The sequence below is a fragment of the Alternaria infectoria genome (genome assembly GCF_024043175.1).
Source record: "Alternaria infectoria strain BMP 0036 chromosome Unknown scaffold_23, whole genome shotgun sequence".
NCBI lineage: Eukaryota > Fungi > Ascomycota > Dothideomycetes > Pleosporales > Pleosporaceae > Alternaria > Alternaria infectoria.
In genome coordinates this window covers 208,924-235,110 of record NW_026250712.1, presented here as the reverse complement: position 1 = coordinate 235,110, position 26,187 = coordinate 208,924, and the positions used below count along the sequence as shown (strand labels likewise).

Sequence of the window (26,187 nt, the reverse complement as noted above, 5' to 3'; positions counted from 1 at the left end):
TAGATTAGTTAATTTTATTTCTACTCTACTTTCTCTAAACGTTCTGTAATTAGAACCTCTTCTACGTAATTACTTACTTACTACCTACTTCTTTATATTACTATATTAATTCTACGCTCTAACTCTATAGATATAAGTAATTATAATATAGCTATTATAGCTATAGATGTGCTTCTTAAGAAGTAATCTAACTAGAATACCTAGTTTGCGCTTTTTAAGTAATACTATAATAAAAAGAGTATCTAGAAAGAGATTAATTCTAATCTTCTAGATATTAAATATATAGATACTTAGAAACCTAAGTTTCTTAACCTTCTAGTTCTAGAGTCTATAGCTCTAGCTTCTTTCTCTGTAAAGCTAACTAAGAATTAAAAAAATAAGTATAATAAAGCTACTTATAAGTATAATACTCTCTTATAAGATTATAATTATAAGACTAAGAATAGTACTATACTTATAGCTTACTAGAACTATAAGTCTAAGTAGTAGTTAAGAAAGAGTAAGAAGATTAATAATATTAAGACCTAGATTATATATACTATTACGCCTAATTATCTATTACTTATAACTATAAGTAATAATAGAAGAATAGTCTAGTCTCTTATAAAGACTTTTAAGACTATACTTACTTTTATAAATTAAACTACGTAATATATAGTTTATATAAAGTATTACACTTATCTTAAGAAGACTTAGAAAGAAACTACTAAAAAGTAGTTTAATAACTAGTTAATACTCTACTAGAAAGTAAAGATCTTTAAGCTTTTAAAAGTTAAAGAACTTTTTATAATTACTAACTTTCTCTCTATAGTTAAGAAGTTTAACTCTAAGTAAGCTTACTAGTAGTAATATAATTAATTATTTACTATAGCTCTTAAGAAGAATATGTTAAGCCTTAATAATCTTAGTAAGGTATTTAGTATTATTTTCTAAAAGATATTAATTACTACTAGAAAGAGAAAAGCTAATATAATCTTTAACGCTATTATAAGTTAACTCTTTACTTCTACTAAGTTAAGTAAAAAGTAGTTAAGCTTACTACCTAAGCCTTATCTCTATAAACCTAACGCAAAGTATAAGTAGAAGCCTATTTTATATTACTAATTATAGACTATAATTACTAGATCTAGACTACTAGGCGTTTTACTAATAGAACTCTTAGCTTAAGATAAGTAAAAGATTTAGAAGCACTATTATAAAGAAAAGTAGAGTAGCTTATATAAGAAGGTTAAGTAATTTAGCTAGAAGATAAGCGCTTTAGCTTTTAAGTATCTAAGTAATATAGTCTTAATAATTATTTACTCTAAGAAGCTAATTACTAAGTTTAGGCCTTCTATCTTTAGTATAAACTATAAGCTTTATACGCTCTTAGCTAGTACAATTCTTAATAGTAGAGCTATAGTCTATTTAGTTAATAATAAAGCTTTAATTAAGCTTAATTTCTTTATTAAAACTAATAGAGAAATAGTTAAAGTAAGTAGCTAGATTCTTCTAGTAATTAGTATTAGTAATTACGTACTTTATCTTATTCTTAGTACCTCTAAAGAATCTAGAAAAGCTAATCTTACGCTTACTAGTATTAAGATTATCTCTAGTTTCTATACTAATATTATCTTAGAGAAGCTTCTTAGAAATAGTAGTATATAGTATATAGGCTATAATTATATAATTAGAATAGGTACGCTAGAAGCGTTTATTATTCTTATAACTCTTAAGTATAGATTTAACCTCTTATTTATTAAATATAACTCTTTTATCTATTCTTCTAATTTTATTATTATAAATACTATTACCTACTTATAAGTTCTATAATTACGCACTAGTAACGCTAATCTTTAGTACTAAAGATCTAGCTACTTAGATAAGTAAGCTTTTAAGACTTTTATTAAAGCTACCTAGAATATAAAGATTATAAATATATAGTGTAGTAAATATAATAATTATACTACTACTTATACGTCTTAAAGAATCTTTTATTATTTTTATAAGCTATTACTACGTCTCTTTTTTAGAGTATTATAGAATCTATTTAACTTTCTTATAAGCTATACGCTTAATAAATAGACTTTAATTATTAAGAAAAATTATTTAGATAAGCTATATAATTATAATCTAAAGAATAAGACGCTAGACTTTATAATAAAAGTTATTATAAGCTTTATAGTAGTAGTTAAGCGCTGCTATTAGTAAAAGATTATAGAAATCTATTAGAATAATAATATAGTAATACTGCCTTAGAGAAAGTACTTAAAATATAAGAAATAGGCTAAAGAGAAGAGAATTATAATTATAACACTTTTACTATATACCTATAAGCTTAATAGCTTAGCGGAGAGAGCTAGCTAAAAGCTTATTACTAAGTTAATTAAGATACGTATAAGCGCTAATCTTCTAGCTAGACTCTAGCTAGTAATTATAAATATAGTAGCTTAACTTTATAAAATAAGTCTATTATAGCTTTATAGCTATTAATCTCTAGATTAGGTATTATATAAATAGTTTAGAAAGTATTTCTAATATTATTAGCTACCTAAAATTAGGCACTAGGCTACTAATCTTTACCTAGATTAGAGTAGAATCTATACTTATAGCTATTAAGTGTATCTACTTAATAGTAATTGCGTAGCTAGAAAGTACTATTAAGACTTTAAAGTTAAGCCTTATAGCTATATAGAATATCTTATTAGCTATTAAGCTTCTAATATATATTATATATAGGTACTAGTAATTAATTAGGTAATTATAACTTATAATATTACTTTTAATAAGTAAAAGTTCTATTAAGGTAAATATAAAGAGAAGCTAACTAGAGATTAAGTAATTAAGTAAGTTAAAATACTTAATAATAGTAAGCTTATTAATTCTATAAAGAAGTTTAATATTCTTTCTATTAATTAAATAGTAAGTATAGTAGAGCTATTAACTACTAAGTAAGATCTTAAAAGTAACGTAGGCTATAATTAAAGTAATAAAGTTAGCCTACCTATTAAATATAATTAAAGCTCTATTAATTTAATAGAGATAGAGTATAAGGCTAGTATTTTATTAGAAATTTCTAATAATTAGTAGCTTTCTACTAGGCTTACTACTCTAGAACCTACGTCTAAGCGTAAGATTTTAGAGATAGGTAATTAAAGTAATTATAAAGTTTCTAATAGTTAAAGAGTAGTATATACGCCTAAAAGAGCTAATTTATTAGAGTCTAGAGGTAAAGAGCCTTCTATATATAGATTAGAAGATCTAACTCTATTTATTAAGCTTATTATAATAAACTCTAGTTCTATAGAAATAGATAAGAAACTAGCTTAACTAGAGTAAGCGCTAAAGAGACTAAGAAGTAGGCTATCTAAATTAGTAGCTTTCTCTTAATAATTAACGTAGCTATAAAATTAGCTAGTAGCTAAATTCTCTAGAACGCGCTATAGTAGAAGAGTTATAGATAAAAAGCCTAAGTACTTTTTTTTTTTAAATATCTATTAACTATTAAAACGCTTTAAAAGTAAGAGTAAGTAGTTTATTTAGCCTAGTAATTAACTAGAAAGTAATAGTATAAGTAGTGTAAATGTAGTAATTATAGGCTTAGTTAATAAGTAAGCCTAGATTAACTTTTATAAAACCTACCTCTCTAGTTTTTAAAAAGACTAGAATAATTAAGCTAGCTATAAGACTATAAACTCTATTATTATAGCTACTATACTTAGTAAGTATAAGCTAAAAGCTACTTACTAACACTATAATAATCTCTAAGAGCTACCTAGATTATAGAAATAACTAATTTAGTATCTAATATATACGCTTTTTAAAGATACCTCTAAGAGAAAGATTAATTAGCTAAGTAAGAAGAGAATCTAGACAGAAATCTATAGGTTAAAAGCTTAAGATTAGCTACTTCTATTAAAATAGATATAAACTTATAAGTATAATTAGAATAGCTATCTTCTTAAATATAAAGCTTAAATTATAGTTTATAGTAATCTCTAGAAGAAGAACTTAATTAATACTACTTATATAGTAATACTTACTATAAAGTTCTTTTACACTATAATAGTAATTACTACCTAGAGTAATCTAGAGATTAAATAGTTTAATATTATAGAAGCGTTTCTTAATATAAAGATTATAGTAGAGAACCTAGTAATCTATAAGATACTAGATAGCTTTAGAAAGCTAAAATTATATATATAGCTTAACTACGCGCTCTATAAATTATAAAACTCTTTACTATTATAGTATAAGAAGTTTTTAGAAACGCTAAGAGCTATTAGTATAATAGCTTCTTAAGAAGAGCTTTACCTTTTCTTTAATTAAAAATAAAAGATTCTTATTCTCTTTTATATTAATAATATTCTATTACTTTATTATAAAAGTATAGAGTAACGCGTAATAGCTATATAGGCTAAAATCTCTAGTAAGTATAAGATCTAAGATTAGAGAGATATAGAGTAGTTTCTTAGTATTTATATAATTAAAAACTAATATCTAAAGATAATTATACTTATTTATAATACGTATATAAATAAGATACTTAAGAAGTTTAAGCTTAAAGATAGATCTTTCTTTTTAATACCTCTACTATTAGAAGAGCTAATTAAGAATACTAAAGAAGTAACTAAGCCTAAGATTAAGAGATACTAGAAAATAGTTAGCTCTATACTTTATATAGTAATTATACTCTAACTAGATATAGTGTATACTATCTTAAAGCTCTTATACTTTCTTATAAACCTAAGTAATAGATATAAAAAGGCTATAGAGTAAGTAATTATATATCTTTACTATACTTACTTTAATATAATCTAGTATAGTAACTATAATAGGCCTAATCTAATAATTACTAAAGATATATTCTTTACTAATAATCTAGAAACTTACTAATTATCTTATAGATATATTACTATATTATATAAAGGTATAATCTTTTAGAAAGCTATAAAGTAAAGTATAGTTACTACCTCTACTATAGAAGTAGAGCTAATTACTCTTAAGTATACTACTAAGAAAGCTATAGCGCTTAGGTGTTTTCTTAAGAAGCTAGCGCTTAATCTTAGAGAACTCTAGACTATCTAATATAATAATTAGTAGATAATTAGACTAGTTATTAGAAAGAATAAGTATATTAATACTTAGCTTAGATATATTAATATCTAGAATATATAGCTATAGTAGAAATATACTAAAGAATTATTTAAGGTTAAGTATTTAGAGACTATAATTATACCTATAGATAGATTAACTAAATTACTTATCTAATAATAGTTTAAGAAGTTTAAATAGCTACTTAACTTATAAAATTTATAATATTTAATTCTTAAGAAGTAGATAGAGTAAAGAGATCTTTATTTAGACTACTACTATAAAGATTAATTATACCTAAGCTAGATCTTAGTTACTCTAACTAGCGCCTAGTTATAGAGAAGTAATTAATAATAATTAATATAAGCATAAAGTAAATAAATTACTAAACTTTTCTACTAGACTAACCTATATAGCTACTAACTTACTAACTACTATACTAATAATCTCTCTAATTATAACTCTTATAGTTATTCTTATTAAAAGCTAGCTTACTATTTTAGCTATTCTTAAAGTTCTTAACCTAAGCTTATAGATAAGTAGTCTTAGTAGCTTAAGTCTATATATAAATCTTAAGCTATATCTAATTATACTTAGTATATAGTAGCGCCTTTATGTGCTTAGTCTTAGCTAGCTAACGCTAAGTATAGTAATAGAATTTATTACTTATAATACTAGATATAGAGCTATTAGACCTATAACTATATAGCTAAGAATTATAATACTAAAAATAATTATTATATAGCTAAGACTAATAATTACGCTACTAAGACTAGTAGTTACGCTACTAAGACTAATAATAACTATACTAATTTTACTACTAATTCTATAGTAGCTAATTTCTAAATTAAGAAGCCTATAGCTAGAAAGTTAGTAGTAGTAGCTACTAAAATAAGCTCTAATAATAGTATTTTAAGTATTATAGTATTAGATTAAAGGCTATAGGTAGATAACTCTAAGTAGAAATTATAGGTAGAGGTATCTAACTACTACTTATATTAATCTTTCTTATTCTCTTACTTAGTATTATAAACTTACTATAAGTACTATATTAATTAGAGTTTTAGAAAGTTATAGACGTAGTACTCTTTAAGCTCTTTTTACTTAAGAACTTAAAAGTTCTATCTAATAATTTAGCTAGAGTCTTAGAACTACTCTTAGCTTTTTTCTTTTACTTTTTATAAGCGTAGAGATTTTAGTAGAGCTACTTATAATACTTAATAGTGTTCTTAGTACTCTAGCGCTATTATTAAGTTAGTAAAAGATTAAAAAAACTAAAAAGAAAAAAATTATAAACTTACTTTAGAACTATAGTAATCTACTAAGCTTATAAAGTAATTATATAGATCTTAATTAGTAGTATAGTAGTTATAAAAGTTATAGAATAAATAATATATAATCTAATAGAGTTGCTTAAAATAATTAGTCTTCTAAATATTATTAAGAAGCTACTAATAAATATAACGCTTATACTTAGAAAGTTAAGAAGTATTATAGTTAGATAATACCTTAACTTACTTATACTAATAACTAGTATATATTAGATATAAATAATCTAGAAAAGTCTTAAGTATAGAAGTCTTACTCTTAAACTTTTTATAAGAGTAACTATAACTATAACTATTACTTAGAGACGCTTACTTCTTTTAATCTTAAGCGCTTTAGTTCTTAACGTAGTTAAATTACTAAAAGCCTAAATTCTAAGTTTAGAAAGTATTATTAGTAATAAAGATACTACTCTTAGAAATAAGCTTAATAGTCTCTTAGATATTCTAGTTATTAAAGTTATTAAACTAAGAGGCTTTATAATCTAAGTAGGTACGCTTAGTATATAACTTTAATTACTTATAATTCTTATAGAGATTATTATTACTAAAGCTACTAGTTACTTTAAAGCTCTAATCTAGTTAATTATTAGAATTTATAAAGCTCTAAGATAGTTAAGTATTAGAAGCTTAATTACTTTAGGTAAAGCTACTAAAGAATAGACTATTAGCTACTATTATTCTAGAAGAAAAAAGTAGAATTTAAGTAGTAGTGTTTTTAAGTTAAGCGTAGTAAAGAGGCTAAGCGCTTAACTATAGAGCGCTATTAAGAAGAGCGCTATTATACTAAGCGCTATTACGCTAAGTACTAGCTTACATATTATAATTACTACTACTAGAGATATTATAATTAGAGCGTAGAGCGCTATTATAGTTAGAGCTAAAGCGCTAGTGCTTATAGCTAAAGTTAGAGTTAGAAGTTAAGTTATTAGACTAAATTATAATAGTTAGCTATTAATTTAGATATAAAAGTAAGAACTTACTATAGTAATAAAGAGAATAGAGAAGTAAGTAGAGTAGAGTATTAAGTAGAGTAAAGAATTAAGCGCAGAACTTAAAGGCGCTAAAACTTAAGAGCTAAGAATCTTAAGTAGAAAAGTTAATTAAATAGGTAGCTTATTAGCTTATTAGCTTAAGCGTCTTAATAATATAAAAGTAGATAATTATAGTAAAAAAGAGAAGAATTAGAAAACTTATTATTATAAAGTTTCTAATTCTAGCCTAAGCGCGCACTTACATAGAAAGCTAGCGTAGCTTATTAAGCTATTAATTATACTATAAACTTTACCTAAAAGAGATTAGAAGTCTAGATCTTACTATTAGAATTATCTCTTACTAGTTAAATACCTAAATTTTTATAGCTATTAGCTATATTCTAGACTATTATAAGATAATTTCTAAACTAATAAAGTTAATTTCTAGGCTATTAGGCCTTATTTAAATAAGTAAGAGCTTACTACTATTAGTATTAAGTATAATTAAACGCTTAGTTAAGCTATAACCTACTACTATACTCTAAATTCTTAAGCCTAGACTCTACTAGAGTATACTAATTATAGTAGATTTAATAGAATTAATTTTAGTAGAGTAGATTAATACTCTTACTACTCTAGAGAGTATATTAAAGTAGAAGAGTAGTTATAATTACTTAATTATAGATACGTAATTACTTAGCTCTTAAGTATATAGCTAGAGATTTTATTCTAACTTTCTTTAGTAGTAGATTAATTATAATATACTTAATTATCTCTAATTATTAATTGTCTCTAGCTCTAATAACTTCTAATATCTAAAGTATTATAGTTATAAGAAAGAGATCTTATAAGCTCTTAATATTATTTATACTAAAAATATAGTAAGTAAGTATTAGTAATATATAAGATATAGTAAGCGTTAGATAGAGTAGTAAATAATTAATTTAATAAATATAGTAACTTAGAAGACGTGCTTTATTAATAAGCTTATAGTATAATACGTAATAGACTTAGTAAAGAATTATAGGTACCTTTAAGGCTATTCTAATATATTAGAGCTAATGTAGTAGACTATAAAAAAGGTATAGCTCTTTTATAATACTATAGATATATTAATTCTAGAATTTTCTTAAGCTTTTAGATAATTATAACTATAATAGAAGTAGTAGTAGTACTTACTTTTAAGAGAGATTATATATAATATAGTAGTACTACTAGGTATTATTTATATAATATTAGTAGTAATAAATAAGTTAATATAGAATTATAAGTCTTTGTTATAAATATATAAGAAAAGAAAGTATAAGTAAGTAGATAGTAAAAGACGTTTAAGCTTATTAGGCTTAGTTTTAATAGCTAGAAAGTTTATTTATTATTTGTAATATAGTATAATATTATAAGATATAACGTAGTAGACTCTATCTCTAAGGCCTAGAGAGAAAGTTAGAATTTATATAAAAGAAAGTAAAGTTTTTAAAGCTTATTATTATATTTAAAGGTATTAAGATAAACTTTAAAAAAGTCTTTATAATTTAGAATTAGCTTCTTCTAAAAATATTAAAGAATATTTAAGTATTTCTAGATTTTATAAACTTCTATTACTAGTTTATATATAAGTTCTCTAATATAGTAAAACTTTTTCTATACCTTACTTATAGAGACTTATCTTTCTTTTATATAACTTTAGAAGCTTTTTATACTTTTAATAAGCTTAAATAAGCTTTCTATAGTAAGGTTATATTAGTATACTTTAATTCTAACTTTAAGTATATTCTAGAAACAAACGCTTTAGACTACGTCTATACTACTATCTTATTATAGATTTAGAGTAATAATACTATTAGATCTATTATCTATCTATCTAAGAAAATAACTTTAATAAAATATAACTATAAGATCTATAATAAAGAGCTCTTAGTAATTATTAGAGTGTTTAAGAAATAATACTCTAAGCTTACTAAAGCTACTAATACTATTAAAGTTCTAATAAATTACTATAGTCTAGAATACTTCTATTCTAAATAATATCTTAATAGATATTAAGTCTACTAGACTAAATTTCTAGAGAAATTTAACTTTAAGGTTAAATATTATTCTAGTAAGTAAGACACTAAACTAGATAGTCTTATATAATAAATAAAAGACTTACTAAAATATATTAATAATAATTATATCTAGTATTAGTATTAGATAATTCTAGAAAACTACTAATAGAATAGAGGTAGCTATACTACTATCTAACTTACTAGCCTCTATATAGGCAATATAGAGTATAATCTTTCTTCTTTTCTTATACTTATATATAAGTCTAATAAGACTAGCTTAATTCTAGAATACTTTACTATAAGCCTTATATAGTTCTTACTCTAAGAAATATATAATCTTTATAATAATCTTAAAGACGTAGAAACTATATTAACTTAGAATATTACTAATACGCTTTATCTTTTAGATAGTTATTTTATAGCTATTAGAAATACTCTAAATTATAGTAATTACTATATTTTATACTACTTTATTATTAAGAGTATACGTTTAGAGTTAAATAACTTAGAATCTAGTAATAATAGTAAGATCTTTATACGTAATAACTACTTAGTTATTTTTTTTAGTAAGAAGCTCTAAACCTAGATTATTAAGAATACTTATAACTTACTTTTAGGTAGATATAGTAGTTATACTACTATCTACTAGTAAGTTAGTTAATAGTATTATTAGTAAAGTATAATAGATATAATTACCTAGTTTACTAATAACTATATAATATGTTAGTAGTCTAAAGTTAATTATTATACTAAATATAAACTTCTATATCTACTTTTAGTCTCTAAGCGTTACTAGAAGAATATCTTTATTAACTTTATTACGCTACTACTAATATCTATATAGTATAGTTATTTTTATTACTATATTATAGTAGTAGTAGACTACTTATTTAAGAAGAAAAAGTTTATAGCTATAAAAAATATAAAAGTACTTTTTATTATTAATAAGTTTTTTAAATATATATAGTAAGAGAAAGAATACTCTAAGACCTTAGTATCTAACTATAGTTATTAGTTTACCTTCTACTTCTAGTGTTACTTTTATAAATACTTTAAAATCTATTCTAAACTTAGTACTATATATTACTCTAAAATAGATAGCTAGACTAAAAATACTAATATAAATCTAAAGTAATACTTATAATTCTATATTAATTATCTCTAGAATAACTAGGCTTACCTTTTACTAGTTATAGAATTTAAAGTAAACTTAGCTATTAGCTTAGTAACTAGAGTTTTTCTATTTTAGGCTATAAAGAAATATTAACTCTACTTTAGCTTTAAGCTACTCTACGCTATTACTAATACTACTCTAGCGCTAGCGTAGTTATATAATACTAACACGCTTATCTTTTATATAGATATAACCTATTAATACCTTTATAATAAAATTATATAAATCTAGAATAAGATAAAAAAGTTTACTAATATCTACTACTATCTAGCTTCTAAATTTAATATTAGTAACTAAGTATTACTAAATATAAAGTATATATATATAAAGTGTTTAGTAAAATTTCTTAATTATAAGAATATAGGCCTTTACTAAATTACTTAAGTAATTAACTATATAGCTTATAAACTAAACTTATCTAATAGCTTTAAAAGCTTCTTCTTTATATTTTATCTATAGCTACTATAGCTTTATAAGAATAATACTTTTTCTAGATAGCTATAAGCTACTAATTAAGCTCTACTTAATATATACTTTACTAATAAGAGTAAAATAAAGTACACTATTACTTAAGTTTTAGACTTTTATATTTAATATATAATAAATAACTCTTATACTAGCTATTATAGATACTTATAATATAAAGTTAAATAGATAAGTAATAATTAGTCTTTACTATAGTAGCTATACTTTAATCTATAAGAAAGTAAAAAGTTTATTTAAAACTTTTATAACTATAACTTTAGTAAGCTAAAACTTTATAATATATTTTACGCGTATAATAACTATAGAAAGCTTATAGTTATCTTACTTTATTTATTAGATAAGTACTTAGAAAGAACTAGCTAGTTATTTATAAACTCTTTTAACTATATTACTTTTAAAGTCTACTAAGCTAATTATAGTATATATCTCTACTTAACTAAGATATTTATAGATATTCTTAGCTCTAAGGTAGTTATTATTAACTACTCTACTTATAATCTTATATTTATATCTAGTATAGTATTCTCTATATAAGTACTCTAGTAGTACTAGGTCTATAAGTTTACGCTACTATCTACTTTACTCTCTTCTTCTTTATAACTTATATTTCTATTTTATACTTAGCTAACGCTATACTTTCTACTTACTTATAATACTATATAATCTATAACTACGTTATTAATACGCGCTAAAAATATTAACTATTATAATTTCTTTTTTATTTTATCTACTTAGTTAGAACTTTAAGTATTTTAGCTAGAGAATATATAATAGTTTAGTTTCTTAGATATTAGGCCTATATTAGCCTAATAACTTTATACTATATATTATTACTTTTAAGTACTTCTTATAAGTCTTACTATAATAATATTATAATTTAATATAATATTATTATCTAATCTTTATATAACTCTTATAGTTAAACGTAGAGAATATTTTTAAAGCTCTTAAGTTAGTAAGAGTAATAGTAATAGTAATAACTAATAGTAGTACTTACTTAGTGTTTTAGGTAATATAGTATAAGAGAGAAAGAAAAGAAAAATTAGAGCTAGATTTTATATATCTAAAGCTTTTACTATTTACTACTATAACTATACTTTATAACTTTAGTTATTTCTTTATACTTAAAAAAGCTTATAGAGTTTTATAGTACTATTATAGAGGTACCTTTTAATAATTTAAGAAATTTTTTATTTCTAGCTTATCTTTAGGCTTAGTACTAGAAACTTTTATTTTTAGCTAATTATTACTGTAAGTAAATAGAAGGCCTATTTTCTTATAAATTTACTTATTTAGAAGTACTTTATATGCTTTAATAGTCTAGTGTAAACTTAACAATCATGTTAACGTGCAAGGGCTTTGAAAGTGTTGAAGGCCAGTTTTATTGCGAAGCACACCTTGTAGTTCATCTATATCTTACACAAATGCATAGTCCAGTACCCTTTTTGTCTATCTATCACCAAACATCGATGCTAAATTTTGCAGCGCTACGGCGTTGTAGTGTCTGTGTACATATGGCTACCTCGCCTTCTTGGCCATGGCCTTGCGTTTCCTTGCTTCGCCATTGAGGTTGGGGGCGGTGGCGTTCTGGATGGCGGCCTCTTCTTCAGTCAGGTTGGATGTCTCGACCAGTGGCTTGTCGAGCAATTCTTTCTTGCCGAGGATGCGGCCGGCGGTTTGGTTGTAGGCGAACATGGGGAGCTTGAATAGGAGGGTGTCGTAGATGGTGGGCTGGGGCTCCTCATCGGGCTGGGTGGTGTTAGTGGATGCGGTGTGTTGGGGATATGGATATACGTACGTCGACAAGGTATTCGCCCTTCATGCCATCCTCGTTCTCAACTTCCAAAAAGACATTGCCGACGGAGTCGACGACTAGAATCTTGCCGTTCTCAGAGACAATACGCTTCTTAGCTCCCTGGGGACCGGAGATGACCTCTGCCTCGATTGGGGTGCTGATGCCGTCGTCGCGCGCCTTCTTGGCAGCTTGTGCCTTCTTGGGTTTCTTCGCATCCTTCTCCATGGCGCGTCGCTCGCGACGGTTGCGTGGGCCAACCTCCTCAGGGGTCTCTTCGGCGGTTTCGTTCTCGAACTGCTGGGCGTTCACAGGGGCGGCGCCGGCGTCAACTCCAGGAATGCCCTGGAGACCACTCTCGTCACCCCAAGCAGTCTTGCGCGCCTGGCGGACGAACCTCTCGGCGTAGTCCCTGCGGCGCTTCCATCCCATGACCAGGGCGAAGTAGTGAAAGCCTCCACCGAGAACGACAAGTAGACCGAAGATGACGGAGCCGAGGCCAGGGCGGAAGCGCTCGTAGTAGTAGCCAGAGCCCCTCCATGCTGGGAAGCCGTTCCTCAGGAAGTGGTCGTAACGCTCGCGCTCAGGACCCTTGAGGAGCTTTCCCACGACCGAGAGACGCTGGTAGGCGGCGGTGACCTTCTTCAGGTGCGCGTCGGTCTCCTTCTTGGACGGCTTCTTTCCCGCTGGGTTGGTCTTCGCATATTCGGTAACAAAGTTCTTGCGGGCCTTGTCCGGGTGCAGTTCGCGCGACTTCTTGCGGAGGGCCTTGGTCAATTGGTCTTGGGACGCGCTGGGCTTGACGCCGAGGAGATCGTAGAAGGTGATGTTGGCGCCGTCGGCTTTGGCGACTTCGTCACGGATGCGGAAGATTTCGTGGTCTGCAGTGCGCTGTCAGCAAGTAGCTCGCAGTTGCACATGAGCTGGAGCTGGGGAAATGCATGTGGGGAAGGCGCATATGTGGCCGCAAGCATGCACTTGAAGACGACATGGAATTGGGATACGCACCCTCTTTGGTCCAGGCAGCGGCGAATGCTGCAAAGAGGCACAAGACCAATGCGAGCAACGCGTGAGATCTCATGGCTGGGGTGGATGAAGTTTGGCTGGTCTGCGAGCAAGTGATAGGGAGGCTGCAGGCTTGTGCCGCCAGATGTCCAGTAGTGCCGCGAGTGACGGAACGTGGCCCAATTAGTCTGACCGCTGTCGACGGGACACAGGTGTAGCAGGCCTGCGCGATAAAGAGGCTCTCTACGCAGTGCAGTCACTCTCCACTTTCACTCCAAGTCTCTGCAATTGAATCAAAAATGTGGCCTCTTCACGACTTGCATGTGAGACGCGGCTGAGCGTGTGGCTGTGGCTGTGGGCAGGCGCGACCCTGAACTACGGGATTCGCGGCAGGGGCCAACAAAAGTTCCCATACGGTCAGCGACACGCAACCTCCTCAACAACTCGACTTGCACTCCATCTACACTCACTTCAGCCGCGTCAGCGCATTCACTCTCTCGCGACTCTTTCCCATCCACGTAAGGCAGCCATCTACTCCATACAATTCCACCTCCCTCCCCTCTAGAGGACACATCTCCAGCCTTCCCTCGACTTCCACCACTATCAGCAGCTGAACTGACCATGACTTCCCCTAAAGAACTCGAAGAACAACAGCAGACCCTCATTACCCCCGACCAGCGTCAACAAACACCACCCCCCGAAATCACGACCCACACGCCTTCCGTCATGTCTCGCTTCAGCATCCCCATCGATGCCCTGACATCCCGGATGAACTTGGGCGGACGCTTCGACAGCATCCGCTCCACTTCAGTCTCGTCGCGATTCGCCAACCTGCGACCCATCTCCGAGTTCTTCGACTTCAAGCGCATCTCCAAGCCCGCCAACTTCAGCGAGGTTCAGAGCAGGGTCAACTACAACTTGGGCTACTTCTCGAGCAACTATGCCGCCGTCTTCGTTATGCTCAGCATCTACAGCCTACTCACCAACTTGATGCTCCTCTTTGTCATCATCCTCGTGGTCGGTGGTATGTTCGGAATCGGCAAGCTAGAGGGCAACGATCTCCAGCTCGGTAGCTGGCGCGCGAGCACCTCCCAGCTATACACTACGCTCTTCGTCATTGCAATTCCTCTCGGACTCTGGGCCTCGCCCTTTTCCACTGTTCTCTGGCTCATCGGCGCAACTGGTGTCACCGTCGTGGGCCACGCTGCATTTTTGGACAAGCCCATCGAGTCAGCTTTTTCCGAGGAGGCGGTCTAGGTGGTCGGCCGCGAACTCCTCCTTACACTATGCCCCGCTGGGGAAGACCACCAGGGGGCTCGTCGGGTGTGGGGAGATACTACGAGGGGGGGCAGAACGACGTGCATAGGTTTCAAGAATTGGATAGCGACGATGAGAAGGGTGGCGTTGTATTAGATCAGGCGTTTCAGCCGGTTTTGAACGGCAAGAGCATCAATCCGGATGAGCTATACTTTAATGATATGGATATTAGTGCCTGGGAGGGCAGGGCAGCAGCTTTGGGAGAGGCAACATACCAAGACCGTGGTCATCAACAGGATTATGATGAGTTTCTCGGCGACGACTTCGATGCCGCTGAATACGAGGAAATACTATTCCGCCGCGTACTCGACAAGATCCGGATAGGAAGAGCATCGGGTAATCCAAACGTATTACTTAGTCCCGAAGAGTTACGCGCGTATGATTCACGACTCAGCGGTCCAAGAACAACAGCAGTTCGCTCTGACATCCACTCTCGGCCGAACAGTGCTTCCTACCCCACAAGTGTGGTTAGAGACGATGCGACAAGCAAGCACGGCAGTTCCTCCAGATCGAAGAAAGACCAGAAGCGAAGTTCGCTCTTTGGATCAAAGTCGAAGGAGAAGCCCAGCAGTCGCAAACGTACATCTACTGTATCAACCACAGATAGCCGTGCACCGCCACCCGGCTTCGTCATACCTGGCCCAGACGGACAGCCTGTGTATGCGCCCATCAACCCTTACCAGGGTAGCCTGGAACGGGAACGGGAATCTCCACGTCCAGCGTCCCGTTCCGCGTCTGATGCTAGTCACTACGTCCCTTCGCCATCGCACGCCAGCTTTTCTCGAGAAATGCTCGGCGCGTTCCCAGAATTTGTGGTCGATTACCGTCCCACCACTCCTCCAAGGCAAGGTCGTTCTATATCCTCTCGACAGGCCGCGTACGAGGCTGACCTGCCACACGGGTCGCGCACAAGATCGTCCTCTATTCAATCCGCCGGGCTTGTTCCGTTCCCTGTGGAGCCTTACCAGTATCATAACTTCAGTCCTACGTCCTCTACGTCACCGACTTCGCCTCAACCGCAGTATACACGGAGTGTGAGTTCGGCCGTGTCTGAAGCTAGCTACACATCAGTGCCCCGACGTGTTCCTGTCCCTGCTGCTACACCGGCATCACTTCAGCGAGCGGCTCCTGCAGCACGTAGCCATGTCAGCCAGTCGGACCCGGCTTTGGCTGCGCAAGCATCAAGCTCTGCTACATCAGCTCTACCTCAGGAAGCTGCCAGAGGAAGTGGCCATGGAGTTGAGAGGCGGCGGAAGAGCGGTAAAAGTAGGAAGAAAGGTTGAAGCATCTCGATGTAGTTGTACATGGTACAAATCCCCCGCTCTCCAATCTGACACTTCTGATCCAATTGATTCTTGCTTTCGTAGACATTGCATACAAGATAGTGGCCTCGAAGACGGCCACGTATGTAGTGGGCCCTTGATATTCCTGTTGTACTGATAAATATATGTATTGCTTGCTCCACTGAGTGTGTGTTGTTCGATAACAGTCATTCGATCTGACTCTTAAACCAGTCAAACGTGTCTCGAACTGGGCAAGGAGCGCATGCAGGAACGGGTCTGTCCCCTCAATCCAGCCCTTAGCACGATTTGTTGAATGCCATATTGCGTGTGCTGCATCTGCATCTTGCAGCTGCATCTGGGTCTCGAACACTTGCAACGGTTTTCTAGACACTTATGCGACAAGGGTACGCGCACAACGGCCGTTGCATAACGGCTGTTTCGATCGCGATCACGTCAAAAGTCACGGGTAGCCATCAAAGAATAACCAATATTGATGAAAGAAGTTCTGGTCACCTGTGTTGCACTGCCCTCGCGTAGAGACGAATAATCTCCGCGATTTTCATGGTTCACGCACATCATCGCACATGTGCACAAGTGGGATCTGAGACGGCATAAATCGAGGTGGCGGTACCTGCAGGGCTACGTCCGGCTACGCCCAACCACCAAAAAGCGGTCAGTTAGTCTGCGACGATCATTCCTCTGCCTGCTCCACAAGTTCGCGCACATCTTTAAGCTGGCCAAAGTTCCTTCCCTCATCAGCGAATTCCCCAACCGTGCCATCTTTTGTGGTCTTTTTCTACCCGTCGACGTGTTCCTTACTAGTCCTTGACTCATTTTACCCACGTTTACGCGTCGGAGTCGTCGTTTGCGCACGGTGTGGCCTTTGTTGTCATAGTGTGCAGAAGTTGGGTTGCTATAGCCTCGAATTTAGTTGGCTAGTAGGGCGCGCACCGCGCATCAGGCCAAGGCAGGGTCAAGGAAGCAGGGAAGAACCTGAGCTGAAGTGAGGCAAAAGAGGAGGCGATTGAAGCCCAAGAGACCCACATCCCTTCACCGGTTGTGTGTTGCGACTGCTGCTCTTCTAGTCCACTGGATACTGTTGCGCTGGCTTCAAGACTCACAGTCATAGAGTCGTTGTTGTCGCTGAACCTCATCACCGCCGCGCATATCAAGAGTTATCTTGCGCTGAATGCGCTGGGCGGATCAATACACTGCACACCACCGCATCCCGGCTTCTGTCGCTCGCGCGCATTCATCCCGTCGCTCATCAACATCAAACCTCGGAGTACCAACAACACCCCTTTCAGCCTCCATACACCCTAAACCAACCCTACTCCTCCCCTCCTCCACCAACACCCACACCCCACGCCCCACCACCATGGGCTACGGCAGCAGCTCCTGGAACCCCTTCTCAACAGGGGGCTCACCCTCGCGCCGCTCCTCATCCGGATACCGCCCAGGCTACGCCTCGTCGTCGTACTCGGCGTCCTCGCGCCACCACAGCTCCACGTCGCGCTACAAGCGCTCACCCCGCGACAGCTACATGCAACACCTGTACAAGAAACTGCAACACTTCCTCCGCGAAATCTGGCGCTACGCCCAACGCCACCCCTACAAAGTCTTCTTCATGGTCATCATGCCCCTCGTCTCCGGCGGCGTCTTGCATAAACTCGCGAGGCAGTTCGGCGTCAATCTGCCTGAGATGGGGGGATCAGGTGCGAGGGGCGGGTACGCTGGCTCAGGGCACACCAACACCAACTACAACACCAGGGGCGCCAGCACCGGCGGGGGCTACTACGGCAGCCAAGGCTACGACTACTCCAACACGCGGAGCGCCCCCAGCAACAACGGCGGCGGAGGCATGATGGCAGGCCTCGGCAACATCGACATGCAGAGCGTCTCGTCCGGCATCGGCGGTCTGGCTAGTCTGGCGAGTATGGCAAGCAAGTTCATGTAAAAGAGTTGAAGAGGAGCTGACTGCGGCTTCCTCTTCTAGGAACGGTCGAGAATGTCCTTACTATCACGAGGGTCGTTGGGAATCTGACGCGTGGGGGAAGTGATTGGTGAAATGAGGAGCAGAGGAGTGATCCTCTGCAACGACAGGCGCTGCCGCAGATTATGAGTGAGGAGATGGCGAGGAAGTGGGACTATTGGAAGGGGCTGTGATGGGGAAGCTGTGATGGAGAAAAAGGCGGTACTTTTGTTTTGCCCTTGTTGGGCTTTTCTTATTGCACGACGTTACGACGGCGCGTTGTGGGGAGACGTTTGACGACGTTTTCTCCTGTTCTTTTCCGTTAAGGCTTGTTTAGCTTTCTTTTTCTTTTCGTTAGAGATATCCCTCCTTTGCGTAGGCTTGGCCCTACCTGGCGTTCAGATGCAAATCAAAACTTGCTCTTCCTATACCTCATTGCTCATACCATGCGTGCACTCAGCTCACATCATGAAACTTGTGAAGTACATATAGTAGATTATCCAATCTAAACCAACAGTGAAAAGAGACTCAGGTTCCCAGCTAAACTCCAAGGATATCGTCATTCATACACCCCATCCCCCTCCCTCCCTCCTCCCCATCCCCGCTCACCCAGAAACCACATTAGCAAACACCTTCGCCGCCAACCCACTCAACAACCTCGCCTTATCCGCCTGCGGCATCTCCTGAAACACCGCATAAACACTCTTCCCCTTCGTATCCCTCACAGCCCCCAGCCTATTCCCCGCCACCGCCCCCGCAACCATCCCCGGGAAATTCGCCACAATAAACCCCATGGCCCCTCCACTCAACCCACCAACTATACTCCAAAACTTTGATGTGGGATGCGCGTCCTGATCCGCCATCCCCTCTTCCCTAAGCATCTCCTCGAAGATACCACCGAATTGCTCTTCAGAGAACCGGTTGTGGGATTCCTCGGTGTTGCCGGCGGGCGCGCTACCGAAACCAAAGGCGGACCAGGGGAAGCCTTGGGCGAAGCCGCCGCCTGTACCTGTGCCTGCGCCCGCATTTCCTGGGATCTCGTCTTCGAAATCAGAGTCCGGTGTTGCGGTGCTGCCTGTGAAACTGTTGTAGGTGCGTGCGGCGTCGTAGTCGCGGCGCCGTGTCGCGTCTGACAACGTGTAGTAGGCGTCGTTGATTTGTTGGAAGCGCTTTGTGCGGCTTGCGCGCTCCGGGGAGTCAGAGGGGACGCGGTCGGGGTGGTGCTTTAGCGCTGCTCTGTGGGGGGAGTGTTAGAAGTTGGGCAGAGAGAGGTTTGTGGGGTGGGTGAGGTGGTACTTTTTGTAGGCATCGCGGATTCGCTGTTGGGTCGCTTTCGAATCGACTTCGAGGGTTTTGTCTATGGTGTTGTATGAGCTTTCGGGTAGGAGTTAGACAGTTATGTGCGCATACAGTAGTCTGGTTGGGGAGCTGTGTGGTGTTAGTTGGACGTTGTCGCTAGGCTGCTGTGCATCTCACCCATGATGTTGGCTGGTATCGCAGATTGGAGTTCGAGCTGGAGAGTATTGTTTAGATCAAGTATTGGGAAGGCGATCGAGGCAGCGAGTAAACTTCAGGTAGGTGATGATGCAGGGTGTAGGTTGTGGGTATAGTGGTGCGAACTTCAGGGACAGGTACGCGGGTCACAGCAATGACGTAGACGCGAGAGGTCTAGCCACAGTGGCTTCACGTTTGCACGTGAAAAAGCAACCCTGAAACCATGTGCTTGGGATTTCCTGCAGATCATGTGCTATACGCGGACGCATCACAGGGATTCAAGGTTTCGTCTGCAGCATTTCAGTTGGAGACATCCTTAGGTACATAGAATGGAATAATAATTAGTGTTAAGCCGATGCAGCGCACGTCCTAGCTAGGTATCATACAACAAACCTCGATCAACCCCTCCCTCAATCTCAGCCCTCCAATACCTCCAAGCCATCTCTCCAATCATGTCCAATAACACATTCCCCCCAGATCAAAAGTATCAACAAAGAAAAGGATCTCCTCATAGGGCTCCGTACAAGGAAGAGGCAATACAATGTCAATTGTATCTACCGCCTGAAACTCGAACTTAGGCCGGCGAATGCGTCAGGAGAATGCCGTCCACTCATTAATCCGGAAAAGTCCACGCTCTCGTTGCTGACATGTCTCAGGCCGGGGGTTTGTGCGGCGGATAGTCCTTGTCCTTGTGGTGCGCCGGTCATGTTGCCAAATGGGTTCGCACGTCCAGGTACTTGTGCAGCGGGCGTTGAAGCTTGCATAGGCGCTGGCTGGGCTTGTTGCTGCGGCGCTTGCTGAGGTGCCTGCTGGGGCTGGTTGTATAGCGAAAGGATCGAGGCGTTCTTGTCGAAGGGATTAGAGCTTTGCTGCTGGTAGAGTGCCTGTTGATTCTGGAAACTCTGCTGCTGGGTCTGATAATTTTGTTGTGGATCCTGGTTTTGGAAGCCTGATTGCTGGGTCTGCCACGGGTTCGCCGATTGGGGAGTTGAAACCTGGTTATACTGCGGCTGTGGCTGTTGTTGTGGCTGTTGCTGCTGCTGCTGCTGTTGTTGTTGCATCTGCTGCGACCAAGGGTTCGGCATCTGCTGCTGCGGCGGAGCAGACATCGGCTGAGACATCTGTTGCTGTTGCTGTTGCATCGTTGGCTGCCCAAACGGATTCGAACTTGCCAGGTTGGTCGGTGTAAACATTTGGCTTTTCGACGATCTCAAAAAGGGATTTCCTGGGCTCGAGGGATTGGACATGGACTGATACTGTGGCTGTTGCGGTGCGAAGAAGGCGCTGTATTGTTCGGGTATTTGCGGCATCGGTGGCGGAGTAAACGACTGGTTGTACGGGTTCGTTTGGGCGAAAGACGAGGGTGTTGAGTCAGCGTAGCCTCCAGTTCGGTTCGGGAATAGGGGTTGTTGAGGTTGCTGTTGCGATATCTGCATGCCTTGGAACGTCTGCTCGAGGCTTTGCTGCTGTTGATCCCATGGGTTTTGTTGATAGCCGAAGTTTTGCTGCTGCTGCTGTTGCTGGGGGACCTGTTGCTGGGCATACCCTTGAGGCGCCTGTTGCTGAGCATATCCCTGGGGCGCTTGTTGGAGGAATGGATTGTAGGACGTTTGCTGGGTCTGAAGAGGAGCGAGTTGGGGTTGCTGTTGAGGAGCCTGCGCTGGAGCGTCTAACGCATCGAAAGGGTTCGTAGAAGACGTGGTAGGGGGTGCGGTGCTGATTGTGTCGAACGAAATGCCATTGGACGCAGGCTGCGAAGCCGGTGTCGGTGTGCTTCCTCTCGATCTGCCAGGATCCTGCTCTCCAAGTCGAATCAGAGCCTCCACTGCCCGGTCCAGATTCCCATTCAACCCCTTCAACACTGTGGCGTTACGCTTGTCGTCTGGAAAGCCCATGTCCCGAAGAGTTGTAAGCTTCGAATCCAGGCCATCGCCCGAAGTGTGTATGTTGGAGCCGAAAACCCTGGACGGCTTGTTGATGCGTGGCGGCGACTGGTCGTGTTGACTGAACCCTCCCAGACCTGGTGACAGCGGAGGAGTGAGATCCCGTGTGGTGGAGGCCTTTCGCAATCCAAATCCAAAGCGGCCGGTGGGCTTCGGCGGTAATGGCGGTGGCCGGTCCTCAGAGCTCGTGCTGCCTGTGTTCTGTCGCGTGCCCGGTCGCGACGCATCCAAGTATATCCTCTGCTCGTATTTCGCCCGTATGTATCTCTCCATGGCACTGTCTACTTCGTCGATGTCGATGGGTATGGAGGGCTTGACGTTGCGCGGGTTATACGTCTTGTTCGACTCGAGATTGCCAATGCGCTTCATGTTCTACACAGGTGTCAGCTATCCGTTATGAACCGCGGAGGTCCGAAACATCTTACGTCTACTTGCGCATTGTCCCACTTGTCCATACTCAAGGACTTGACCTTGGAGATGTGCGTTCCCAGCTTCCGATGTAGGGCCGCGCATCGCATGCACAGGAAGATGCCCAGCTACAGCAGACGTCAGTTTGGGCTCACGGTCGAGGGATGATCGGCTCGTAGAGGGGTACGGTTTCGCTTCGTGGTATGGGTAGACTTACACTCCAGCTTGCCCATCCTGTATAACCTGGTTAGCATCTGAGAGCCCAACGAGATGCGCCTGCCCTACGTACCTGGATTCCGCGCGCCACAGTCGGCGCATGTCCCGTTTCCAGGGACCGTCTTGATGAGATCCTGCAGCGCACGCTCATTACGCGCCTGCTGGCGTTTGTTCAGAGCCGACGCCATGTCGTCCAGTCTGGAAGGAGGAAGCGGTTCGGGCGGAGGTTGAAGATCGGGGAGCGGCAGAACGTGCACGAGAGCAATACGCGCGGGGAAAGGGGGCAGGACGGACGGCAAGAGGGCGCGTGGGTAAGATTACTAGAGAATGAACAAGTCCATCGCAAAGCAAAACATGAGCACAGAAAGGGGAGCTCGTAGGGCCCTTAGTTGACACGCGCGATGACGAGTAATGCATCCGTTCCACTTCACACATGGCATCCGCACAAGCTCCAGAACCCTGCGTTTTTGGTCTATATACGGCATCATGCCCCTGTCTGAGCTTGCTGCCCTCCGCCCAAAAGTACATCATCGTCCTCCCAACCCGATGGGCGTGGAACAGCTTACGACAGCGCATGAACGACGTGCAGGCTTGGTGGCGCGACTCGTAGACGCTGCCGATCTGGTTTTGGTAAGGCCGAGGCCGCCGTCTTCGTTGCCGCAGATACGATCCAAGGCTGACAGACATTGCCGTCGTCAGCTCCCCGGTACTCTAGAGAAGGAATCTTCCTAGCTAGTCAAAAGCACACGAGCATACGCAAAGCACACACAGAAGAGCACATTCAACACTTCAGCGCTGTTCAAAAGAATGTATGGTCACGCAGGTGGCTTCAAGCAACATAGAAATCGTAGCAAAAAGCCTAAAAGTGCCAGGTATTGTTCTAGTGACGCAAATATGACAACTATAGAGATGAAGAGCTCAGTATAGCCGTTGATTAATCGTCCATTGTGATTTTGTGAATATGGAAGGAAAGCTGAGGCCGAGCTGCGACGAGGTTTTCAGGCGCGCGGGCAGCGCCAAGCCATGCTGACAAAGACGGGGGTCCGAGCGGGCTAAATTCTTCACACGTAAAACCAAGCTCTGGCTCGTTCTTCTGCTCATCAACAACCTCGCGATGCACAGCTTGCGGCACGTGCTCGACACCGAATGATCAATGTTTGTCGTTCTGAGAGTCGTCGCTGCTGTGCGCGTTGTATGCCACTACCCCACTCTTGCCTGCTCCCTGGCTCGTCTTCATGGCCAGGAAGCAACTTTTCTCTCTGTGGGAGATTAATATTGGTTTTTAGCAGAGCCGTGTCTTCTCCACCCTACCCATATTCTTCTGTGGATGTGTAGGACTATAATTGGACATACATACTTCGTCAGTTCATACTCTGTGCTCGTTGTAGTAACGATCCGAGCTCTGATGTGCAGTGGACGCTGTGCCTGAACGATCTTCTGAGATGATCAGGCACATCGCAGCTCCCGTTGATCGGACTTCGAGCATAAACACGCATTTGGCTGCTATGGTCTTGCCTTCGTCCACGCTTCGAGCGAGTTTAACGGGCAACGTCTCGGTGGCCGAACCATCGTGCGTCGCCATGACATGTCGAATGAGAGACTAAGCTGCCTACACCGATACTTTCCCAAGCTATCTACTTCCAGGTTCAAGCACTAATATACATACTTCCAGCATCCACTCAGATATCGCAACTCATAGATGCGCCTTTGATACCTCATCCCCCCGGAACCGCTTTGGCCAAATACCTTGCTTTCCAGGCGAAAGTATACCATTAGGGTCGACAGCATCCTTGATCGTCTCGACGAACCTTCGATACGCATGATCGTTGAAGTCGTACAATGACGCGACACGATCTGGATAGAAATTAGCGACTGCGCACGGCTACTTCCAAGTAAGAAGGCCCAAAACATACCCATGGTGTTGACGTGGCTGCGATACTTGCTGTATCCCCTCTTCTTCCCCGCCTCAAACAGGCCATCAAAGATGTTCTGCACCGCTTTCCGATGCATCGCGTTTGTCTTGTCAAACGTGAACATGTTAACGAAGATGACTAGATAAGGGTATCGATGTCAGTACATGTCATCATTCAGCGCTGAATAGTCCGATCTTACCATGACGCTCATGCATAAAGAAGTCACAGAACAGATCAAAGTTATCCGCCTCGCAGATCTTCTTCGCCGTCCTGACCCAGTCCAGAATCTCTTTCCCTTTGGAAGGAATGATAGGGCTGTAATCGTAATGCGCACCAATACCACCCCCGGACTTGGGTAGGCGGAACTTCACCATAGGAAGCGACCAGAGCGTCGGTATGCCAACAAAGAACCCACCATCCATCTCAGGAACAGACGTAGGATCCAGCGTCTCTCCATCCGGCGCAGAGAAGATCTTACCAACCAACCGACCTTTTGGCGCTTTCTTCCCAATAATCTTCTTCAGCTCGTCGAAATGCGCTTGAATCACATCCTTCGCGCCATACAGACCGAACTTGGCGTTCCAGTACCCCAGATCAAACTGCTTCTGCAACTCCTTGATCCTCCAATCCGGTATCGAAGTATCGTGTGGCCAGAAGTCTTCTCTCGGGCCCATCATGCCCAGCCATTCCGTCACATTGGACACGTAGACGGTGTTGGGAAGCAGACCATCGCGTCGCAACGGCCCGAAGATATCGACAATCGTTTCCACGTCTTCGAAATCTGGCATGTCGAATGAGCAGGACATGAAAGCTTGAGGCGCGGGTGTGAGCCAGATACCCAGTTTAGTCACGATGCCGAGATTGGACTGCAGGAACAGACCTTCGATGCTGGGTCCGAATGAGAACTTGGAGAGGTGTGCGGATGGGGAGTTGGACATGGCGAATTGGCCTGTTCGCACGAGCTCGCCGTTTGCCAGCATGGCTTCAACGCCGGCGATGTGTTGATGGTGCGTTCCCGTGGGCGTGAAGCCTGTGCCGCGATCGATTGTGTTTCCGATGACTGAGCCCCATCCGAGAGAGGGCACTGAGGGCCAGACTTTGAGCTTGTTCTTGACGCAGTAGTCGTAGAGATCGGTGAATGTGACACCGGGTTCGACGACGGCGTACGCGTATTCGGAGTTTACTTCGATGATCTTGTCCATGCGGTGGAGGTCGAGGGCTACGCAGCCGGTTACGCGAGGGGCTGGTCCACCGTATCTGTTCGGTAGTTAGATGGAATGGAGCTGGTTTGTACGTGGGAATGAACTCACCCGAGATTCTTTCCTCGTGAGAACGTCCACACTGGGATGCCAAACTCGTTCGAAATCTTCAACACATGTCGTAGTTCCTCGATGCTTTTTGGTCGTACGGCCGCGCTGGGCATCTTGCGGGTTCCTTCCGCCTCGTGCAACTCGTACGGATCGATGTACTCGGTCAGTGCATCACCTGTATACACCTGCGCATCACCAACAACGCCCTTGTATTTTGCGATCGCCTTGTCAAAGGCATTTTGGTCAACACCAGGTGGCAGCACGAACTTGAGCGGAACGGTGATAGAGTCTTTAAAGAGGTTGAAATGTGTGGACTGATATTCCGGGTCGATGTACATTGGCGATGGTGTCATTGTGAAAATTGTAAGATGTGTATTGCAAAGACTAGACCCAGACTTCCACGATGTTTCTTTATTAATGTATCCTGCAGGAACAAGCCTTCTCGGCTGGGTGAAGA

The 26,187-nt window shown here is 39.4% G+C and overlaps 6 protein-coding genes across 6 annotated transcripts; 2 read left to right on the top strand and 4 right to left on the bottom strand.

Moving 5' to 3' along the window:
- Positions 1–12,595: 12,595 nt before the first annotated feature.
- Positions 12,596–13,950, bottom strand: J4E92_009381 (uncharacterized protein; the record flags this gene model as incomplete). The annotated part of the gene is made up of 3 exons (XM_051500729.1): positions 12,596–12,826; positions 12,876–13,750; positions 13,878–13,950. 3 exons carry the CDS (start codon positions 13,948–13,950, stop codon positions 12,596–12,598), a joined length of 1,179 nt encoding a protein of 392 aa, XP_051349076.1.
- Positions 13,951–14,495: 545 nt separating this feature from the next.
- J4E92_009380 (uncharacterized protein) lies at positions 14,496–15,131 on the top strand (the record flags this gene model as incomplete). The annotated part of the gene is made up of 1 exon (XM_051500728.1): positions 14,496–15,131. One exon carries the CDS (start codon positions 14,496–14,498, stop codon positions 15,129–15,131), a length of 636 nt encoding a protein of 211 aa, XP_051349075.1.
- A 2,721-nt stretch (positions 15,132–17,852) lies between these two features.
- J4E92_009379 (uncharacterized protein) lies at positions 17,853–18,431 on the top strand (the record flags this gene model as incomplete). Its single annotated transcript, XM_051500727.1, has 1 exon — positions 17,853–18,431. The coding sequence occupies one exon, from the start codon at positions 17,853–17,855 to the stop codon at positions 18,429–18,431; it is 579 nt and encodes a 192-aa protein (XP_051349074.1).
- Positions 18,432–19,051: 620 nt separating this feature from the next.
- Positions 19,052–19,926, bottom strand: J4E92_009378 (uncharacterized protein; the record flags this gene model as incomplete). The annotated part of the gene is made up of 2 exons (XM_051500726.1): positions 19,052–19,677; positions 19,923–19,926. The coding sequence occupies 2 exons, from the start codon at positions 19,924–19,926 to the stop codon at positions 19,052–19,054; spliced, it is 630 nt and encodes a 209-aa protein (XP_051349073.1).
- A 568-nt stretch (positions 19,927–20,494) lies between these two features.
- J4E92_009377 (uncharacterized protein) lies at positions 20,495–22,658 on the bottom strand (the record flags this gene model as incomplete). Its single annotated transcript, XM_051500725.1, has 2 exons — positions 20,495–22,255; positions 22,653–22,658. 2 exons carry the CDS (start codon positions 22,656–22,658, stop codon positions 20,495–20,497), a joined length of 1,767 nt encoding a protein of 588 aa, XP_051349072.1.
- Positions 22,659–24,200: 1,542 nt separating this feature from the next.
- On the bottom strand, positions 24,201–26,083 carry J4E92_009376 (uncharacterized protein; the record flags this gene model as incomplete). Its single annotated transcript, XM_051500724.1, has 4 exons — positions 24,201–24,361; positions 24,421–24,558; positions 24,620–25,677; positions 25,731–26,083. 4 exons carry the CDS (start codon positions 26,081–26,083, stop codon positions 24,201–24,203), a joined length of 1,710 nt encoding a protein of 569 aa, XP_051349071.1.
- Positions 26,084–26,187: the final 104 nt, after the last annotated feature.